Source organism: Lissotriton vulgaris, unplaced genomic scaffold (assembly GCF_964263255.1).
Source record: "Lissotriton vulgaris unplaced genomic scaffold, aLisVul1.2 SCAFFOLD_1083, whole genome shotgun sequence".
NCBI classification, from domain to species: domain Eukaryota; kingdom Metazoa; phylum Chordata; class Amphibia; order Caudata; family Salamandridae; genus Lissotriton; species Lissotriton vulgaris.
In genome coordinates this window covers 66,998-87,317 of record NW_028253160.1, presented here as the reverse complement: position 1 = coordinate 87,317, position 20,320 = coordinate 66,998, and the positions used below count along the sequence as shown (strand labels likewise).

At 45.6% G+C, this 20,320-nt stretch overlaps 1 protein-coding gene across 1 annotated transcript in view; it reads left to right on the top strand.

The window, feature by feature from the left end:
- C2CD2L (C2CD2 like) overlaps positions 1 to 20,320 on the top strand; it is a 151,914-nt gene that overhangs the window by 100,125 nt on the left and 31,469 nt on the right. The window contains exon 12 of the mRNA XM_086951291.1: positions 6,655 to 6,788. Within this exon, the coding sequence (XP_086807417.1) occupies positions 6,655 to 6,788 (134 nt within the window). The remainder of the gene's footprint in view (positions 1 to 6,654; positions 6,789 to 20,320) is intronic.

Here is a 20,320-nt window from a genome sequence, read left to right as displayed (position 1 = left end):
TACTCGGGTCTGCTGCATAGAATATCAAATATTTGCTAATGCTCTAGCATTGTACCCTTCCGAAATATAGAACCCTGTGTACTACCTACCCGGCCTCAATAACTCATGAAAAAACTTTAAAGCAGGATTCTGCAATATATGTCCATGACTGCTGGATGCATGCAGCAATTGTATAAAAGATTTCTAGTTGACCAGCTGAAACTCAATGCAAATTAAGTAGATATTCTGAAACTCCGCCATGGATCCAGCCCTCCAGGACTAACATTAGACAACCCTTGTCTTAAAGAGTTTATTAAAAAAAACTATAGCCCCCCGCTTTGAGCTGTGGACTCCTTTTCTATTTTGTTCACTGGAGTTATAAGTAAGGCTCACATGCTTCTGCAGTTTTAAATTCCTCCTACCTCTCAGTGAGGAAGTAGAGAAACACTCTAAAATGTTTCCTTCTCACTTGCTGCTTAAATTATGTTTCTTTTTTCATGATTATGTGTTTTAGTGGTATTTATCACACCTGATAAACACGATACCGCTGGGCGATATATCGGGTGTAATAAATAACGCCTATTATGAGTTTGTGGGGAATAACATTAGGATTTTGGTGTTTAACGCACCAATATATGCACTGTATGGAAAATATCGTACCTTTTACCTCCATTAAATGTTGGCAGGTTTTGACCTTCATAATTTAACGACATTTGAGGTATTTAACACATCGGATAATTATTGAATGCGTTAATTATAGCCAACTTGTAACCGACCCACTTTAATCAGGCCCTTACAATCGATGCCTGAGAAATCAGCCTGCACTTGTAAACAATCGCTCGTTTTCCATTATCAAACTGTGTTTGCACCCATATAAAGTAACTAAAGGCTTCCTTTGGTCACATCCACTCCACTCCACTCTATATTTTTCTGATTGCATTTCTGTAACTTAAACCGGCATGTGCTAGGATACCTTTGGCAATTTAAAAATCCTCCATTTGAGAAATCTAGGTAGTGAGTTTTTCAAACCCTTCTTTTTGCCAGGCCTCTTTTTTTTATTTTTACTTGAAGTGACAAAAGAAAAAATGTCAGAGTAGCAGAGAGGATCAGGTTCTTTCTAAAAGTAAGTTTATTTCTGCTTTAACCTTCAGCTAGTGTCCCCTTGGAACCCATTGTGTCCATTGTCAACCCTCCACCTCATGGCCAACTAGTACATGACCCAGCACCGGAACCTCCGGCCAGAGAACAATTGCAGCTGGCCACTAAAACTAGCACTCGCAAGAGAGGGAAAAAACCCAATAGTATACCAGTGACTGGAGACACACCAGCTATTCTGGAGGACAAACTGGAGGAACTCTTTGTGGCGAGGATTGAACCGTTGTTGGTGGGTATTGCCAGAGACATCGTGGATACCTTAAATACATGCTTAGAAGGATTACTAAAAAAATGCTCCCTTATAGATCGAATTATCCACTCGCTTCCCCCTAACAATACACAAGCGAGTGATGGCAAATTGGAGGAGATGTGCAGGGACAAGAGAGTAGAGGGGGTCATGGATATGATTAATCCCATAGGAGGAACTCTGCCAAGACAACTTAGGCTTCAGGACTCCTGCCCACCCCTACAGCAACCTACGATAAGTAATCACAGTATAGTACCTGATCCAATTGTGCCGCCTGAAAAGCCCCAATCATTTAAGAGAAGGGCTTTACCAAGTACTTACAAGCTGCATCTTCCACCGGATGCGGCCCCTTTGGTAGCAGTATTCATTGGGGTTGACCCTCTGGGTGAGGGGGAACGGGAATCATCAAGGGAATTACTGGCCAAAGCTAAGTGGTGGGCTGGTGAGAAATGTTGCGGAGGAAACATAGCAGACTTGATCATCCATGCAAGGAGGGTGGGATGGATTGGCAAACAATCAAAAACAACTTATGGTGATTGCGTGGTTGTAAATCTTTGTAAGGCTGATGTGGGGAACAAGTTGTTCTGGGATGGCTCAGCAATATCATATGGGGATCGCATAAGACCCGTGCCTTTGGGCTTTTTCTATCAACCACTACCCAGCCACAAACCTTACATAACTTACCAAGCAAGATGGCAGGACAGAAGGTTAGCAGCGGCACGAAGAAGCCCAAAAGAACCCACTCAACTGCAACCAGTAATATCTTGCCCGGCCCCCTCCACTACGCCACACCACGTCCCACAGGTAGTACCCATGGAGGAGGGGATAAGCATGAGCATAAGCAACCAGTTTTCCCCCCTATCTGGCTTGGATGAGATGGACTGACTAACAAGGGATGAGCCTATCACGCCCCCGGAGACCTTAAGGACCAACATGCTAGTCACGAAGGAAGAAGGTTGTAAAATACTCAGCTGGAACATTGCTGGAATCACCTCAAAAATGAGTGACACTGATTGGGTCTCATTTGTTTCAGACCATAATGTTATTGCTTTGCAGGAAACGTGGGATATGTCTTCAAGTTTTTGGTTAGATGGCTATTCGGGCTTTTCAGTCGCAGCTTGTCCCAGTAACTCGGGCAGAGCGAGGGGAGGTCTTTTGACTCTTTTTTCCCTTGACCTTAGTGGATCCCTGAAACAGATCAAATATGAATCTCCAAACTGTTTAATTGTAGAAAGGCAAATTGGTCCGGCATAGAGCATCCTGTTTATTAATTTCTACAATTCTGTTAACATGGAGTTTGGTGGCGATAATATCTCAAAATTGGATGCTTTTTTAAACTCATTTTGCCAAAACACCCTAACAAGTTATGAAATTGTATTAATGGGCGATTTTAATATCCACCCCTGCTACTTTGGTTGTACTACAATTGGAGGGTCTGAGACAGGGGATCAGGAGGCGCCGCATTTTGAACATACCAGGGCTGGCGAGGAACTTGAGGACCTTTTGGCCAACCTCAACCTCCTTGAATCTACAGCACGGGAGGAGGAACCTATAATACCAACGTTTAAGGGGACATCCCCGGGGACTGTTATTGACTATATTTTTGTGACACCTGGTATTTTTAATCACATTATTTCTTATTGCACCGTGCCATCCCCCTTTAGTGACCACAATCCTATCCTTCTGACCACCTGCTGGGGGGACCTTATGGGACCTATGCCAGGACAGACCAGACCCGGACCTACCCTACGCCCTACAGACCAGGGTAGATGGCTAAAATGGGGTAATGTGGTACCAGATGATTTCTACTCTGACATCGGCCCACAGATAAATGATCATATTATGATCTGCTTAGATCAGTCCTCTCAAGGCCAGGACATCATGGACGCCTTCCAGGCAATATGTAATACAGTGTCCTCTAACCTTACGGCCCAAAGGGGCAGGGGAGAGTCAAAGCCCTACAGGTGGTTTGACTTAGCCTGCACCAAGGCCCTTAAAGCTTTGAAATCTGCCCTTAAAACAATTCCTAGGGATAGAGCCTTGGTCGCAAATCTAAGAAAAGAATACAGGAAGGCTACTAAACACAGACGGGACAGTATTAAACAGGAGGCGTGGGAAAAACTTACCTCCACTGACATATTGCGGGACAGTAGGCAGTTCTGGGCCGTGGTTAACCACACATATTTCTCGGCTTCACCCAACACAGATATTGATTGTGTGATACCAGATGAGAGATGGTTGGCTCATTTTAGTACCGTGTATGGCGATATGGGCGACTGCACCGATCCACAAAACACTCCGGGTCCGGTGGCCATACCCCTATATTTCAACAGTGAGGAGGTGGAAAAAGCAATTCGTGCCACTACAAAGAATAAAGCACCAGGCCCAGACGGGGTACCAGCCGACTTTTATATTCACTCCCCCAAATTTTGGGCTGGAATCCTGGCAAAGGTGTTTACAGCTGTAAACTGATCACCCCCTCCAAGTACATGGGTGACCTCCACAATAGTCCCCATATTTAAAAAGGGCCAAAGGGACGACCCAGGGTGTTATCGCCCTATATCCCTCTTGGACTCTGCAATAAAAATCTTGGGCAGAGTCCTTCTGGGAAGGTTGAGGGACAACCTGGAAGGATGTGGGGGTTTAGCTGACATTCAGTACGGCTTTAGGGAAAAGAGAGGCACGATAGAACAGTGCTCAAACTTGCATCTGTTGGCCGCTAAGTATACGGTGGTCAAGGAGGGGTCCTTGTACTTAGCGTTCATGGACCTCTCCTCGGCCTTCTACTTAGTCGACAGATCCAAGTTATGGGAAATCTTACTAAAGATGGGCATTGAGGAAGACTTGGTGGCGTTTATAGCGTCCTTACACAGGGACCTATTCGCCGCAGTTAGGGTAACAAAAGAGGGAAGATGTACGACCCGTTTCCATTCGAAGCGGGGAGTCAGGCAGGGCTGTATATTAGCCCCCCTGTTATTCACAATTTACATAAATGATTTAGGAAAGCACCTAGAAGGGGCAGCTAGAGACGTTCCGCTTGTAGGAGAAGCTAAGATCCCTGCTCTCCTATACGCGGACGATGCTGTACTCATAGCACGTACAGGGGTGTGCCTCCAAAAGCTTTTAGACGCATTTGGGTCCTTTATGGACCGGCTCGACCTGAGGGTTAACGCCTCTAAATCTCACACTATGGTCTTAGGCCCCCAGGGGAAAAGGGCCAAAGCAAAAACATTTTGTTGCAGAGGTGAGGTAGTTTCGAGAGTGCATGTCTTCCCATATTTGGGAGTGCTTTTCGATAGTAAGGGTACCTGGGGTCCTCAGATACGAGCTAAAAGTTTAGCGGTAACAAGAACATCTATGGCTATCCTAGGTTTTGCCAAAAGGTTGGGACATAGACCAATGAAAGCAATCATAAAGGTGTATAATAGTAAATCCCTTCCCGTGGCCCTATATGGTGCACCCCTATGGGGCTATGCATGCATAGATAAAATCCAACTAGCGGAGAATAGGTTTTTACGTTCTCTCCTGTCCCTCCCCCAATCTTCCCCGACTTTCTCCATTCATATGGAACTTGGCCTGGATTATGTTCAGGATAAATTGAGACTGGCACCTTTGATATATTGGCTTAAGACTTGGTTAAACCCAGAAATAACGTTAAACCATATGATCATGAGGGATGTGATGAGTTTAGAGGATTTTTTTTCAGTGCCCATGGTTGGTCTATGTAAAAAAATCTTTCAATGATCTGGGTCGCCCAGATTTATTCACTGTTCCCTCTGGTATAACAAAGCAGGACGTGGACATAATTAAAAAACAGTTTATGACAAGGGAACGTTTGCTCCGAAAAGAATTAGAATTGCAAAAGTCTACAGTACGATTGCATTATGTTTCACTTTATTCACCTGCAATCGAGCCCTATTTATGTTTTGTCACAAACCCCTTTCATAGATTTTTGTTAACCAAATTTAGGTTTAATCTTATACATTTTTATTTGGGTAAATTTAATTCCTGGATGAAACCAGAGTTAGCACCTCCCTGCACATGTGACAATTTTTCAGTTCAGGACACGATGCACTTTGTTATGTTTTGTGATTTCTTCTCTGTAGTAAGAAAAAAAGACTTGTTACCTGTCTTAAGGGAAGCTGGTTTCCTACAGGTGAGACCAGCCATGCTTTATTTAAAATCCCTGGGAAACATACGCATTACATTTGCCATGGCAAATTTCCTAGTGGCAGCGTCCAGAACAAGAAAATGTATGAACTAGTCAAACCAGTATGCATAACTTTTTTTATTCTTTTTTTAACTATCATGTCAAATTAATTTGATTGCAAAGAAATTGTTTAATAGTTTTTTAATTGTAAATAATCTTGTTTTTATGTCCTTTGAATGATTTTAACTGAATCGAATAAAGTTAATTTGACTGACTGACTGACTGCTTTAACCTCAGCACATTGATGTGGAGCCAATGTTTTCTTTTTCTTTAACACAAAAGTTCACTGTGAGCTTAGGACATCTTACCCCCTATGTGTTGTGGTTGAACTAGTCATCATAGACTGATGGAATTGGGGTTTTTAATACAAACACAGTGTTCGTTCTTGGTGCTAGAGACTTTAAAGTGGACATTGCACGTTTAGAACGTTAAATCTGGTACATCTGCCTTATTTTGCGTGAACTTTCATGATGTTTGATTTGAAGTTCCAAAAGGGAGAGAATCATGGAGCCATATTTTACATTTTTGGTTTTATTTATTTATGTATTTATTTATGGCATTTATAGACGCACTGTTACCCATGGGTGTCCTGGCGCTAAGTGAAATCTCTCCAGAGGGGCCGAGCCGGGCAGATACCTGGTCCACTTATTCTAAAAACAGCCAGGTTTTTAAGTTCTTACCAAGGGCTACGTTTTCAAGTTGCAACATCTTCGTGCGACTAGGGATGTGGACTCTTATAAACGCAGTTTGAAAACCTGGCTTTTTAATGATGCTTTTTAGATTGTGTTTCCCTTGTGGCAAGAGTCTGTTACTGTACTTATAGCACTGGGACACTCGTCCGAGTTGCTGTGCACTTTATAAGTATGATTTGATTTGATTCGCTGAAATTAACCAGTCCATGCTAAGTTTTATGCATTGTGGGGTTAGGGGTTCTGAACTTCAGTCTGAGTCCAGCCCAGGGAAAGGAGGCAATGGAATTGCATAACCTAAGCTTTCTTTTCTTCTGTCTCAGTGTCACCCAGTGGTTTCATAAGTCATTTCTTGTCTCTGTCTGCTGACACAGGTGACAGCCTCATGTCCAGCGGCTTGGATCCGGTGGCCGAGACGGCAATTCGGCAGCTTACGGAAACTACAAATAGGCCGCCCAAAAAAACGCCTACAAAGCGGAGCACTTTGATTATTTCTGGTGTATCGAAGGTAGGAAAATGGTAAAATAAACTGACCATTAAAAAATGGGTAGCATATGTTACATCTAATTTGCGTAGATAGGACACTTACGAGGCGATGGGCATAAAACAATTTGCTGGTATAGCAGGACTGAGGTGAAATATTAGATGAAATAAATGAAAAGGTTAAAGAGCCAGAAGGAATGAGCTTTAAAAAAAATTGCTTTGAGACTGCCATCATGGAGCATGAAGAAAAAGACATGATATGTAGGCAATGGAAAAGACCACGTACAAAGCATACAGACAAGAAAGCTTCAGCGAAAGAGTATGCATATGGCAGAGGGGGGCCAGTAAGGGTGTAGCTTGTATTTTGTGATAAATAGTTGGGTACAGGTTCTTACAGTCAGATATCGTGAGGTGTCAGTCACATTTCACCAAGAATTTTTACACACAAAGATAAACAAGCATTTGCAATGCAATAGGTCTCACATTTGCGAGAGTTTGAGCTATTGGCATTGTAAATGACAACACCTTTTATTTATGTGTTTTGAAAACTTGCAAATGGTGTGTAAATACACACGTTGTACTTATAGAAGAAAGCTGGCAGTAAAAGAGGCGCAGTTACTGCCAGCCTTGCTTCTCGTAAGCATGAACTATAAACTTCGCTTGCACATTTCAAAACACATAAATAAAAAGCATTGTCATTTACAATGCCAATAGCTCAAACTCTCGCAAATGCGAAACCTATTGCATTGCAAATGCTTGTTTTAGGACTTGTGCGCTGTTGTCCATGTGTGTTGTGAACCGCTGATTAACTCCTGTACATTTACAGCTCCCACAGTGAACCCCTTCAAGAAGGTTATGGTTGGGTATTCCCTTTCTTGCAGCGCCTATTTTCTGAGTCACTCTGCCAACAGCATTAGGCTTGCTGTGCTTTTTGTGCGCATGATTCCAAAGTTAAAAGCCACACTAAATGTCACAAGCATGCACCAATCCGCTATTACTGGCAGACCGCCCGTCTAGTGTAGCGCCACTCCGTGACCATGTAGGCGTAAGTGCACCTGCCGCGTCTGTGCAGATGCCTGGTGGATTGCGAGGCTAGCCTAGGTAGTGTGCTGCCACCCAGTGTCTCCTCACCCCGGTCTGTGCTTCCACTTGACCCGTACATCGCAGTCAACAGTGAGATTCCGAAAATAATTGGCGGTTAACGATTAATTGTCCCAGTGCCTTTCCCTTTTGGAAATCCGAAGTGACGTTTTTTTTGGGTTAAAAAAATGTGAGCCTCCCGTCTGGATAGGGAATGTTGGCATGTTTGCCCGTGCTGCCCCACAGTCGCTAGTTTCACCCTCCTGTGGCTACCACTACCACCTGTGAAAGGCACCCACTGGCTCTCCCTTTCTGCTTGGCTTCCGACTTCACCTGTAGAAATGCCATGGCGAGAGCTTGGTGCGCCGTCAACTCAAGGTTTGCGCTGTTCACCGATTCTTTTTTCAGCTTATCATTCCCTTTCCTCCTTTGTTTTTTTATTGTACACGTGATGTCCTTTTGTGTCTACTTTTCCCTCTCCTTCAATGACTGGCATATATATATACTCTAGGCCGTTTCTGCTTACCTCTTTCCGTCTGTTGCGATCACAAACTAGTGTAGAGCTGTAAACAGAAAGCAAAATCTACGGAAGTGACTTCCCAGCAGAGGCGGGATAGAGCAGAGGCAGTGGGAGGGAGGTGAAACGAGGAGGCGGGACCAGAGGAGCGAGACTAGTTAAGTGGCGGCCATGCTGGGGACAGTGAGTCTGTGACAAAGATCAGCAAGACGTGGGCAGCCTGAATGGTGTTTTCTCGTTTACGGAGAGTTATAGGTTCTGGCTTGTTCTACCTGTAATGTTACTGGCTGTATTATATATCTGCATGCACTGAAGGAAACTGCAAAAATGCGGGGGACCACCCAAACCCTCGCTGCCGAGCTGTGCCAGTACAGCTGAGCTGAAGGCGTTAGCTGTTATAAGTAGTGGCGGGAGGCGGGCGGGACCAGCAGGCTAGGGTTGCTTAAGGGAGGAAGAGAAGCGTACAGGGTGCTATGTTTGAACAAGCTGTCGGCATTACCCATATTGACAAGCTAGCTTTGAGCATACTGATGAGGACACAACCGTGTCCGAAAAATATTCCCACGGCGTATCTGTCAAAGTGCTTTCCGCCTGAAGGCTCTGGGGGAGGATTTAAATTATCTTTTAACATCTGGACGCCTTCGAGTATTTGTTAGCACTTTATAAATGTAATTACATTTAATTAATTCACCAGTTAAGCTCTAAAAGCAGTGTAGTAGTAGTACGAAGTGCATGGTCTGGGACTGCTACTGGAGTGTACCGACTGACAAGAAGGCAGTGGAAAAGTAATTTTTTCAAGATAGGTTTAGGAAAGTTTAAAATCAGTCTAGTATTTATTTCACGGTGTGCAGTTGAAATCGAGTCAACGAATGAGCAATAGCACTTTTTCGATTTCCTGCGCTGTCATCATCGGGTCAATCGTTTACAGTGATGTTATAATTATGCTTTATTTGAAACAAACCCTACCAATTTTTGTCCACCTTGTTCCTTCCCCTCGTAAGTACACAGGGACTGCAGCCGCAGAAGCCCTACCACCTTCAGCCTCGACCACATTGGGAGGTTGCCAACAGGGCGCGAGCGGAGTTCCTCCTGAGTGAGAAACAGCGTTTCTCCTCAGCCGTGCACAAAGCGCCGACCCGCTGCCAACTCAGGCCGATGGGGCTGTCCAGGCGAGTGCACGGTGGTAGCGCTCGAAAGTTAAGAGATGCTGTGTGTGTCCAACTCAGGCCGATGGGGCTGTCCAGGCGAGCGCGCGGTGGGTGGGAGCGCTTGAAAGTTTAGAGACGCCTGCGTGTTCTCATCTGCTGTCCGGGGGCATGCTCCAGGCGCAAGCGGAAAGGCACGCCTTGCGCGTGCCCAGGTGCTGTCCTGGAGCAAGGTGATACACAGGCCGTGAGCGTGCACATCTCCGGTCTGAGAAAGTGCACATCTCCTGTCCCACTTTCAAAGTCAAGTCGGTGACAATAAATCTCGCTAGCGAGCAGCTTCTCTGTGTCGCTAGGCGAGACCTAAAAAGCACACACAATCTCTCATCTCTATTTGGAAAGACTTAAGAACTTTTGGTTATTTCACAAAATAATGGGATTTATCTCACTTAGTACCACTACCAATCAGCATTCCTCTCCCTTTCCGTGCCCTGCCTCTTCTGTGATGTATTTTAACATGTTCCAGCGTGATTGTTGGGAAATCTTAAGCTCATACCCTCCTCAAACTTACCCACCAAGCTACGGCCCTGGGCGCCCATTTTCGTGGTTGAAAGAGGACACAGTGGCGCATCCACTGTTTGATTGTTGTCTCAGGTATCTCAACTGCCTATGTAGAGAAGTCTAAGTCTAAGTCCAAGTCCGAGTGGAGAGATGTTACACCAACCGAATTGTCAGGGAACTGTGTAAGGCACCGCACCGGGCACTGCAAAATTCCTACCAAGCCATTAGTATTAGGAGCAAGTAACAAAGTATATACAAGGTTGCAAAATTGAACAGCAGCATTAAGTTAAGGTAATCTGTGCAGCAATGAACTCTTGGGCTACTCCGGCCTTCTTTTTCTCTGGATGCTCCCCGAGTCCCTGTACTCCAATCGAGTGCTTACAATAGACCAGCAATACGTTGATATTAAGTGATGTTTCACTCTGTGTTGCCTTTATCGCCGTCACATACTGCTGGAGGACTCAAAGGTTTCAAAATATATTCTGACAATTGTTCCTCCATGCACTCGGGCAATTATTCGGCTCTTTCATTTTTTTAAATTTAGGTTTGATAAAGTGCAGATTAACCCCCGAAACAGAGGGACAGATCCCATTACAGAGAACATATTGTGCGAACAAAGGGGTAAACTGATATAACAGTCAGAAAGGCAGAACATGTTGTGTTTAGGAGAAGAGGATGGTACTCATACAGAAGACAGACATTAGATTATTTACATTAAAGCATATGGAAGCAGGTGACCATGACTCCGTTTTTGAGCTTACAGAGAGATACACGTTGAATTTGTTCAGGTCTAGAGCTAGATTGTGGTTCGATCATCTACTACTATCTTGTTTTTCAGGGATTTGAGATAAAAAAGAATGCAGAGTTCTCTGTGGCAAAACTTGGCTGAAGAGATGCGTTCTTGTCAAATGGGTCTAGTTTAGCCGCTGCCCACTCCATATGGGCAAAGGAGCTACGCCCCCTCAACTTTTCCAGAGAAAAAGAGTGTCTGTCAGGCTGAGCAAAAGTCAACCTGTCAGACACTCTTCTTGTTCAGGTCAGGCAGCCAGGAGCTGTACAAGCACTAAGGGCCAGATGTAGGTGGCCATTTACCGGCCGGTAACGGCCGATTTCGGCCGTTACCGACCGGTAAATGGGTGTTTGGGATGTAGGGGGCCAATTTACCGAATCGGTAAATTTACCGAATCGGTAAAATACCGAATCTGTATTTTTACCGATTCGGTAACTTCTAGATGTAGGTGGGACTCTTCTGAGTCCCAAAGGCCTTTCAGATTCGGTATTTTACCACCCAATCCAATTGGGTGGTAAAATACCGAATCCAGGTGTGCATGCACATGTGTGCATCCACACCTATGCCATGTGCCAGACAGTCATGCCCTTAGGGCATGTCTGTGTGCCACATGGCACACATGCCTGTCTTTGGGGTGCTAGAGGGTGTCAAAGTGACACCCCCTGCACCCTTTCTGGAATCGGTATTTACCGAATCTGTAAATACCGATTCGGTAATGCCCATTGATTCCTATGGGCTTCAATGCCCATAGGAATCAATGGGCATTACCCAATCGGTATTTACAGAATCGGTAAATGCCGAATCTTAACGATTCGGTATTTACCGATTCTGTAATACCTACATCCCCCCCTCTATTTTACCACTTCTTAAATACCGAATCGGTAAAATTCGGTATTTAAGAAGTGGTAAAATAAAATTACCTACATCTAGGCCTAAATGTCTAGCCTCCTTGCTGTCTGACGTGAACTTTGCCAGGCTGAACATTTCACAGCCCTGTGAATGTGACCTCCTCACCCTGGCAAAAGTGCCTCGATGGCTCTTCCCCTCGTGACGAGGAGAAGCGTCACCAATTGCCTTGGACCTAGGCGCTTCAGTTTTAAGTCCTAAAGGGCTAATTGCTGAGTGTCCATCAGCGACACCTCGTCGCAGATTGAGGTGGGGTCATCAAGTATCACTGAACTCATCCCACTCTTTCTGATGAGTGAGGGACTGCTGCCTTCCCTCAGCCAATGAGGGATGGCAGCTGTCCCAACCCTCTTGGAACCTCCTAGCCGTTCCTCTCCTGGAGCTGCAGGACAGGTAAGTTTTATATTTTTGAATGTTTGGTGCATGCATGTGTGTATGAATGTTTCAATTTGTCGTGAGTGTTGTGAATGGGTGTGTGTGCACATGTTTGTAAATACATGGGTGTGAGAGTGAGAGTATATGTGTGCGTGTGAGCCGCCCGCCCCCTCCCTGCCATAATTACTAGCCATAACAGCTCTAGTTGTTGGTCAAATAAAAAAAGTGAAACAAAAGGTTCTGCATTGTGGGGTCCGGATTGATAATCATGTGGCATGTAGGGGTGCAAATATACATATATAAATCGAGCCACACCAGTTTTCTCCTGACAAAACAGGCACCGACACCACGAGGATACTTTTCTGCACCATTTTTTATTTGATTTTAGCTGTGACGTTACACATCTCTGTAGTTCCTCCTGCCTTGTTCACACACAATTACCACCATTGCTCATGCCACATAAATACCGTGAGGTGCACTTCAACAATATCATAAACATAGTAAAAATACGAATTCATTGATTACATTTAGTCTTTTTTCATTACTTCGTTTTTCATTTCTTTTTTCTTTCACATTTGCTCTCTTTTACTTTTTCTGTACTTCATTTATTTGTCAAACATATACATTTTTATAAAATCTTGTAAAAACATTTTTTTAAGGGAACTTTTTTTATAAACTTTTTTGTTACCATTGTCAATTTCATTTTTAGGTCTCGCCTGTCGATGCGCATGCGCATCGAGCAAGCGAGACTATGGGGGCTTATCCACTCTTTGTCCAACTTGCAAGGAATCGTGGCGATTCCTTGCAGTGCCCGTGACTTTTAAGCTCAATGCGCATGCGCATTGAGCTTAAAAGCGCGTGCACATGCCCCCAGCCGCCTGCGTTGCCTACTCTCCCGCCCCCTCACTTCTTAATTGCACGGCCGCTAGGCCGTGCCTCCCCTACTCTCCTCCTCCTACTCTCCTCCCCTCGCCGTCTGTTCCCGCACTCCTCCCACACCCCCGCTCCGCCCCCTCCCCTGCCTGCCATGTCGCGTCGCATTTCTCCTCCCCCCTCCCCCCAGCCGCCTGCCTTGCCTACTCTCCCGCCCCCTCACTTCTTGATTGCACGGCCGCTAGGCCGTGCCTCCCCTACTCTCCAACTCCTACTCTCCTCCATCCCTCCCCTTATCTGGCCTTCCCTCCGTCTGTTCCCTCTCCCCGCTCCGCCCCCTCCCCTGGCCGCCGTGTCGCATTTTTTTTTTTAAATCACCACTTACCCCCTACCCCCCAGCAATTCCAACACTGACGCCGTGCTGTATATGACGCTTTGGGGAGACGTGTATGCGTAACCACATCCACAGAGTGTTATTGTATTGCAGTGTGTGGTAGCGCTGCAGGAGAGATTTTTCCGTCGTAGCACTAACACTGGGAGGGGAGCCTGCTAGCAGAGTGTAAGCTCTTCCTGTGGCTCTGGGGACCGGGAGGCTGTTGTATTGCAAACCTTCTCTGTGGAGTTAGAGCACCATGCGGCAGTGTGAGCCCCCAGGGTTACAGGACAAAGGTGACCACTCTCATTGCGGCTGCCTGTTTGTGCCCTGCCTTTCCACTGGCAAGTAGACCTCTGTTGTGTATGGAGGGGGTGGAGATCCAGCATGGCTTTTCCAACTCACCCGGCCAGATCTGCTTTCTCAGCCCGCTCTCCTCCCCCTCTGTGTCTGTTGGGATCTTCGGCAGAAGTTGGTACTCCTGAAACTACCTCCCCGCCCTCACAGCTGGATCGTGGCTGCCAGAACTTGGATGACCCCTTTCTATCAGTTATTGCCCCGCCTCCCCTGGTCCAACTGGTCCCCCAGTGGTGGTGGCTTTGGAGGTGGCGTGTTATCGCTGACTGCTAGCATTTGCCGTTTTATACAACAACATTTGGTCATTTAAAATGTGAGAGATGGTAAAAGCCTGTTGGTTTTTTTTTACCCCATGTTGTCGTGCCTCTAATCAAACTTTAACGTGAAAGGAGAGTACGTCTGCGCTACATCGATTTCAGAGATACCACGCAGGAATGCATTTACTTTTATTGTCCAACGGAGTCACTAAAGCAGGGAGAGTATGTAACAACAACTTTCGCTCGCACTCCCCCAGAATGTGCCCTCATTAATTGGATGCACTATGCAAGAACTTTCCAACTCTCGCATTGTAAATCGTAGTTCAATATCTCTACTTGTGCTCTTGTCATGTTAACTCTAATGTCATTTCTGTTTCCATTAATTCTAAAGGGCTACAACAACTGATAATTTGCTACTGGTAGCACGCTTGCACAGGGTATTTTTTTATTTTTTATTTGAGTATTATTTGTTCCACCTTAGATCTTAATTCTTTAATGGTCCATACCTTTTGCAATCAAATTAATCCTTTACTCACCCTCACCCTCACCACCCTCAACCCCTCACACTCACCCTCACCCTCACTCACCCTCACCCTCACTCACCCTCAACCCCTCACCCTCACTCACCCTCACTCACCCTCACCCTCACTCACCCTCAACCCCTCACCCTCACCCTCACTCACCCTCAACCCCTCACCCTCACCCTCACCCTCACTCACCCTCAACCCCTCACCCTCAACCCCTCACTCACCCTCACTCTCACTCATCCTCACTCACCCTCAACCCCTCACCCTCACTCACCCTCAACCCCTCACCCTCACTCAACACCTCACTCACCCTCACCCTCACTCACCCTCAACCCCTCACCCTCAACCCTCACTCACCCTCACTCAACCTCAACCCCTCACTCACCCTCACCCTCACTCACCCTAAACCCCTCACCCCCTCACTCACTCTCACTCATCCTCACTCACCCTCAACACCACACCCTCACTCACCCTCAACGCCTCACTCACCCTCACCCTCACTCACCCTCAACACCTCACAATGACTCACACTCACCCTCACACACCCTCACCCTCACACACCATCACACACCCTCTGCATAACAACACCTCTCACACCCTCACTCACCCTCACACACACTCACACTCACGCAACGTCACACACCTGAAGCCTCACACCCCCTCACTCACACTCACCCTCACACCCCCTAACGCTCACACCCCCTAACGCTCACACCCCCTTACGCTCACACCCCCTAACGCTCACACCCCCTAACAATCACCCCCTAACCCTCACCCTCACCCCCTCACCCTCACCCCCTCACCCTCACCCTCACCCCCTCACCCTCACCCCCCCACCCTCACCCCCTCACCCTCCACCCTCACTCACCCTCATCCCCTCACCCTCACACCCTCAACCCTTCACCCTCAACCTCTCACTCACCCTCACTCACCCTCACTCACCCTCACTCACCCTCACTCACCCTCACTCACCCTCAACCCCTCACACTCACTCACCCTCACCCTCACTCACCCTCAACTCCTCACCCTCACTCACCCTCACTCACCCTCACTCACCCTCACCCTCACTCACCCACACTCACCCTCCCTCAACCCCTCACCCTCACTCACCCTCAACCCTCACCCTCAAACCTTCACCCTCAACTCCTCACTCACCCTCACTCAGCCTCAACTACTCTCACTCACCCTCAACCCCTCACCCTAACTCACCCTCACCCTCACTCACCCTCAACACCTTAATCACCCTCACCCTCACTCACCCTCAACACCTCACCCTCAACCCCTCACCCTCACTCACCCTCACTCACCCTCACTCACCCTCACCCTCACTCACCCTCACTCTCACTCACCCTCACTCTCACTCACCCTCAACCCCTCACCCTCACTCACCCTCACTCACCCTCAACCCCTCACCCTCACTCACCCTCACCCACCCTCACCCTCACCCTCACTCACCCTCAACCCCTCACCCTCACACAGTGCAATAGGTCTCAGACCATTTCAGTTAGAGCTTTAAGAAATGTTTATGGCTTTTTTATTTGTAATTCTTTAGCATTGGCTACAGGAAACAAAAATGCTAAACATTTACAAAAAAAACCCATAAACAATTCTAAAAGCACTAACTCTAATGGTGCGAGACCTATTGCATTTCCAATGCTTGTTGTATGCTGTTACTGCTGCTCAATTAAAATAACCTACACTAAAAGTGCCAGTGCTGTGCCATACTGTAATTCCACGGGCAGCGTTCCAGCTACCGTGCACCAGGACTCCGCCTTAAGGTCCTCCTTAGAGATTCCCTCGATTACCCATAGTGGACTAATACCGCCGCCTGCCATTGTGAGCTGCAACGTAACAGACTAGATTCCCATTGAGGAACCCTGTCCCCGATGCCTTGCCCGCCGGTTACCAATCCCGGTTCTAGGCAGTAGCAATTAATTGACTCTGCCTGTGATTACGCACTAACGAGTACTAAATAGTAAATTACGGCTGAATGTTTTCAGACACAAATTATGTACTGTCCTGAGCACAAAAGTATACAGGCATGGAATTTCTAATATCCTAAAGATGATCCCCTTATTCTGACATAGGGGTCGAAACGCCGTCGACGATTTGTACACCATCTGCATGTAAAAACAGTGTGTAACTTCATTGGCAATGGTGTCTGTTTGCTATTTAAGTCTACTATATTTTTAATTTTACAGACTTTTTCTTCTTGCCTGAACCTTTCCCCCTTAACTGTTGTTTGTCCAAATGTGGTAGTAGGATTCAGGTTGTGTCCAGCTTGAATTCCGTATGAATGTCGCTCTATGTACTTAATGAATATTAAATTCTCTCCGGCTGGACAAAGAATATAGAATCTATTTAGTCTATATTTATTTTTTACAGTATCTGTAAGCTGTCTAGGGACCCCTGTTTTTAGAAATTATACTGTAATTAGCCACAGTTATATATTACTGGACATAAAAAATGAATCTCAAAAGTGCTAGTGCTGTGCAGTAATTTTCTATTCGACCCCTTGACAATGGAAATCTAGGCCAGTGCCTGAATAACACCTATCAATGTGGCCGAAATTCATTTTTTGTTTAAAGTGCAAGTGCTGGGCAAAATTGTCAAAAGACAGTTCTATTGCTGCAAACACCTTCAAATCTTTAATAATGAGTGGATATTATATCTTTGTTGGAATCTGGAACTGATGCCTAGATCATGCATAACCATGCCGTAAAATGTATAATCCTACATTCCCTAATGGATTTAATATCAAATCTGCTGGATATATATATTGAAAAACCCAAAGATTACAGGAATGTTACAGTTAGGAAATTACTATTTTTTTAACTTAGAAATTCATTGTAAAAAACAAAGGTTACAGGGACGTTAGTGAGCATGTAAGTAGCTGTATGGGGGAGTGAGTGGCTGTGTAAGTGGCTGTATTGGAGGGTGAGTGGGTGTGTGAGTGGCTGTAAGGGTGTATGAGTGGGTGTGTGAGTGTCTATATGTCAGGATATGTGAGTGGCTGTATGGGTGAATGAGTGGGTAGATGAGTGGCTGTGTGAGTGAGTTAGTGGGTGTGTGAGTGGCTGTATGAGTGAGTGGATGTGTGAGTGGCTCTATGGGATGTGTGATTGATTGTGTGAATACTGGTATGGGTCAATGAATGGGTATGTGAAGGGCTTTGTGGGAGTGAAACTTCTCAGGAGCTATTTTTATTATGAGTGTATGAGAGGTTCTAAGGGGGTGTGAGTGGGTGTGAGAGTGGTGCAGTGGATGATGTCATCAGTGGTTATCAGTGATGTAATTTGAGATGTCATGAGTGATATCACTGACCATGGCCTGATTGATGTAATATGTGAGTTCATAAGCAGTGCATTACAGGTGGGGTGTAAGTTATAGTTAACTCACGTAACTATAACTGCTGAATTTCTATGTTTTGAATGAGTGAAATCTGAGCCTAACTATAACGCCCCTGTAACCTTTGTTTTTTTTCAGTGAATTTCAAAGGTTTTTTAATTCTATTTCCTAACTATGACGTCCTTGTAACCATTGTTATTTGCAATTCATTTCTACAGTTTTGTAACCTTTGAGGGTGTGTGAGTGAGTGCATGAGTGTCTCCGTGGATTTGTGAGTAAGTGTGTAGTGTTTCAATGGGTGTGTGAGTGTCTGAGTGGGCCTGTAAGTTGCTGCATAAGGTTCTCACTGGGTGTGTGACTGGGTGCATGAGTGTCTGAGTGGGTCTGTGTTTGGGTGCGTGAGTTTCTGAGTGGGTCTGTAAGTGGGTCTGTGAGTGGTTGCACGAGTGTCGGAGTGGGTGCGTGGGTGTCTGACTGAGTGTCTGAGTTGGTGTAAGAGTGGGTTTGGAAGTGCCTCCATGTTTGTCTAAGTCAGTCCGTGAGTGCATGATTGTCTGTTTGTGTGTGAGTGTTTGAGTACCACAGTGGCCTATGAGTGGATGCATGAGTCTCTGGCTCGGTCTGTGAGTGGGTCTATGGGTCTCTGAGTGTGTGCATGAGTCTCTGAGTGGGTCTGTGAGTGGGTGCATGAATATCTGAGACAGTCTGTGAGTGGGTGCATGAGTCTCTTAGTGGGTCTGTGAGTGGGTGCATGAGTCTGAGTGGGTCTGTGAGTGGGTTAATGGGTGTCTCAGTGGGCCTGTGAGTGGGTAGATGAGCCTCAGAATGTGTCTATGAGTTTTTGGATGACTCTGACTAGGTCTGTGAATAAATGCATGAGTCACTGACTGGGTCTGTGAGTGCATGAGGCTATGAGCAGGTCAGGATTCAAGGCGATTTAATCCCCCAACTTAAAATGCGCCACGGGGCGCGTTTGCACAGTGGGGAAGGTAGGGGGCGGGGCCTGAGTTCACCTGTGTTCAAACACGTCCTGTGGCGGGGTTTAAGTTGGGGAATTAATTCTTTGTCAACCCTGAGGGTCCCTGGGGGCCAACTAGCCCACCAGGTACCTTCAGTAAGCGCCACGGAGCTGCGTTGCAGAGTGTTGTAAAAAGGGGCGTGGCCTCTGAACACCTCTTTGCCACGCAGCCCCCTGGCGCATACTGGAGGTATTTGGTGGGCTAGTTAGCCTCCAGGGACCCACAGGATTGAGGAGGAATTAATTCTCTAACTTAAAACGCGCCACAGGGCGTGTTTGCAGACATGTCACCTCAGGCCACGCCCCCTTCCTTCATCAGTGTGCAAACGCGCCCCTTGGTGCGTTTTAAATTGGGGAATTAATTCTCTTTCAATACTGAGGGTCCCAGAGGGCCAAATAGCTCAGCAGGTATCTCCAGTATGCGCCAGGGAGCTGCATTGCAGACAGGTGTTTAGAGGCCACGTCCCTTTTTACACCTCTCTGCAACGCAGCTCTGTGGTGCTTACTGGAGGTACCTACTGGGCTAGTTTGACCCTAGGGATCCTTAGGATTGAAGGGGATTCAATCTCTTAACTTAGAACGGTGACAGGGCGCGTTTACACAGTAGTGAAGGGAGGGGACGGGGCCTGACGTGATGTGTGCAAACACGCCCTGTGGCGCGTTTTAAGTTGGGGGGAAAAAGTCAACTTCAAACTGCGGGACCATGGGGACCGAACTACAAATTTTGATTTACTCGCTTGTTATCATGAGAGACCTCAGTGCTGCATCTTTGTACCCAGTACTGATCCTCAAAAGTAATTCTAACCATACTTACCAGTAACTTGAATTTCCTTCCATACGCTAACATTGACTGGTTTCACTAGGAAATTCTTTTAAGTGTGGAGTTTTGGAACTTTAAACTATTCCTCTAAAATCAGCCGAACTACGAATTCCGATTTACTCACCTGTTATCAGGAGAGACCTCAGTGCTGCATCTTTCAGCCCAGTACTGATCCTGAAAAGTAATTTTAACCGTACTTACCAGTAACTTGAATTTCCTTCCATAGGATATCATTGCCTGCTATATAAAATATATATAAATTAAAAAATATATATTATAAAAAAACAAATATTACAATTTCAATACTTTTAAAAACTTTTTAAAATTTATATTAAAAAATGTAATGTAATTTAAAAAATAAAATATCTAAAAATAAATAGTTTAAAACAATGTAGTAAATCAGTATAAAAAATATAACAATACATTTAAAAATTATCATTTACAAAACCTTTGAAATTCACTGAAAAAAAACATAGGTTTCAGCCAGGTTATAGTTAGGAATTGGCATTTAAAAACCTTAGAAATTCACTGAAAAAACCATAGGTTTCAGCCACGTTATAGTTAGGAATTAGCATTTAAAAAACCTTAGAAATTCACTGAAAAAAACATA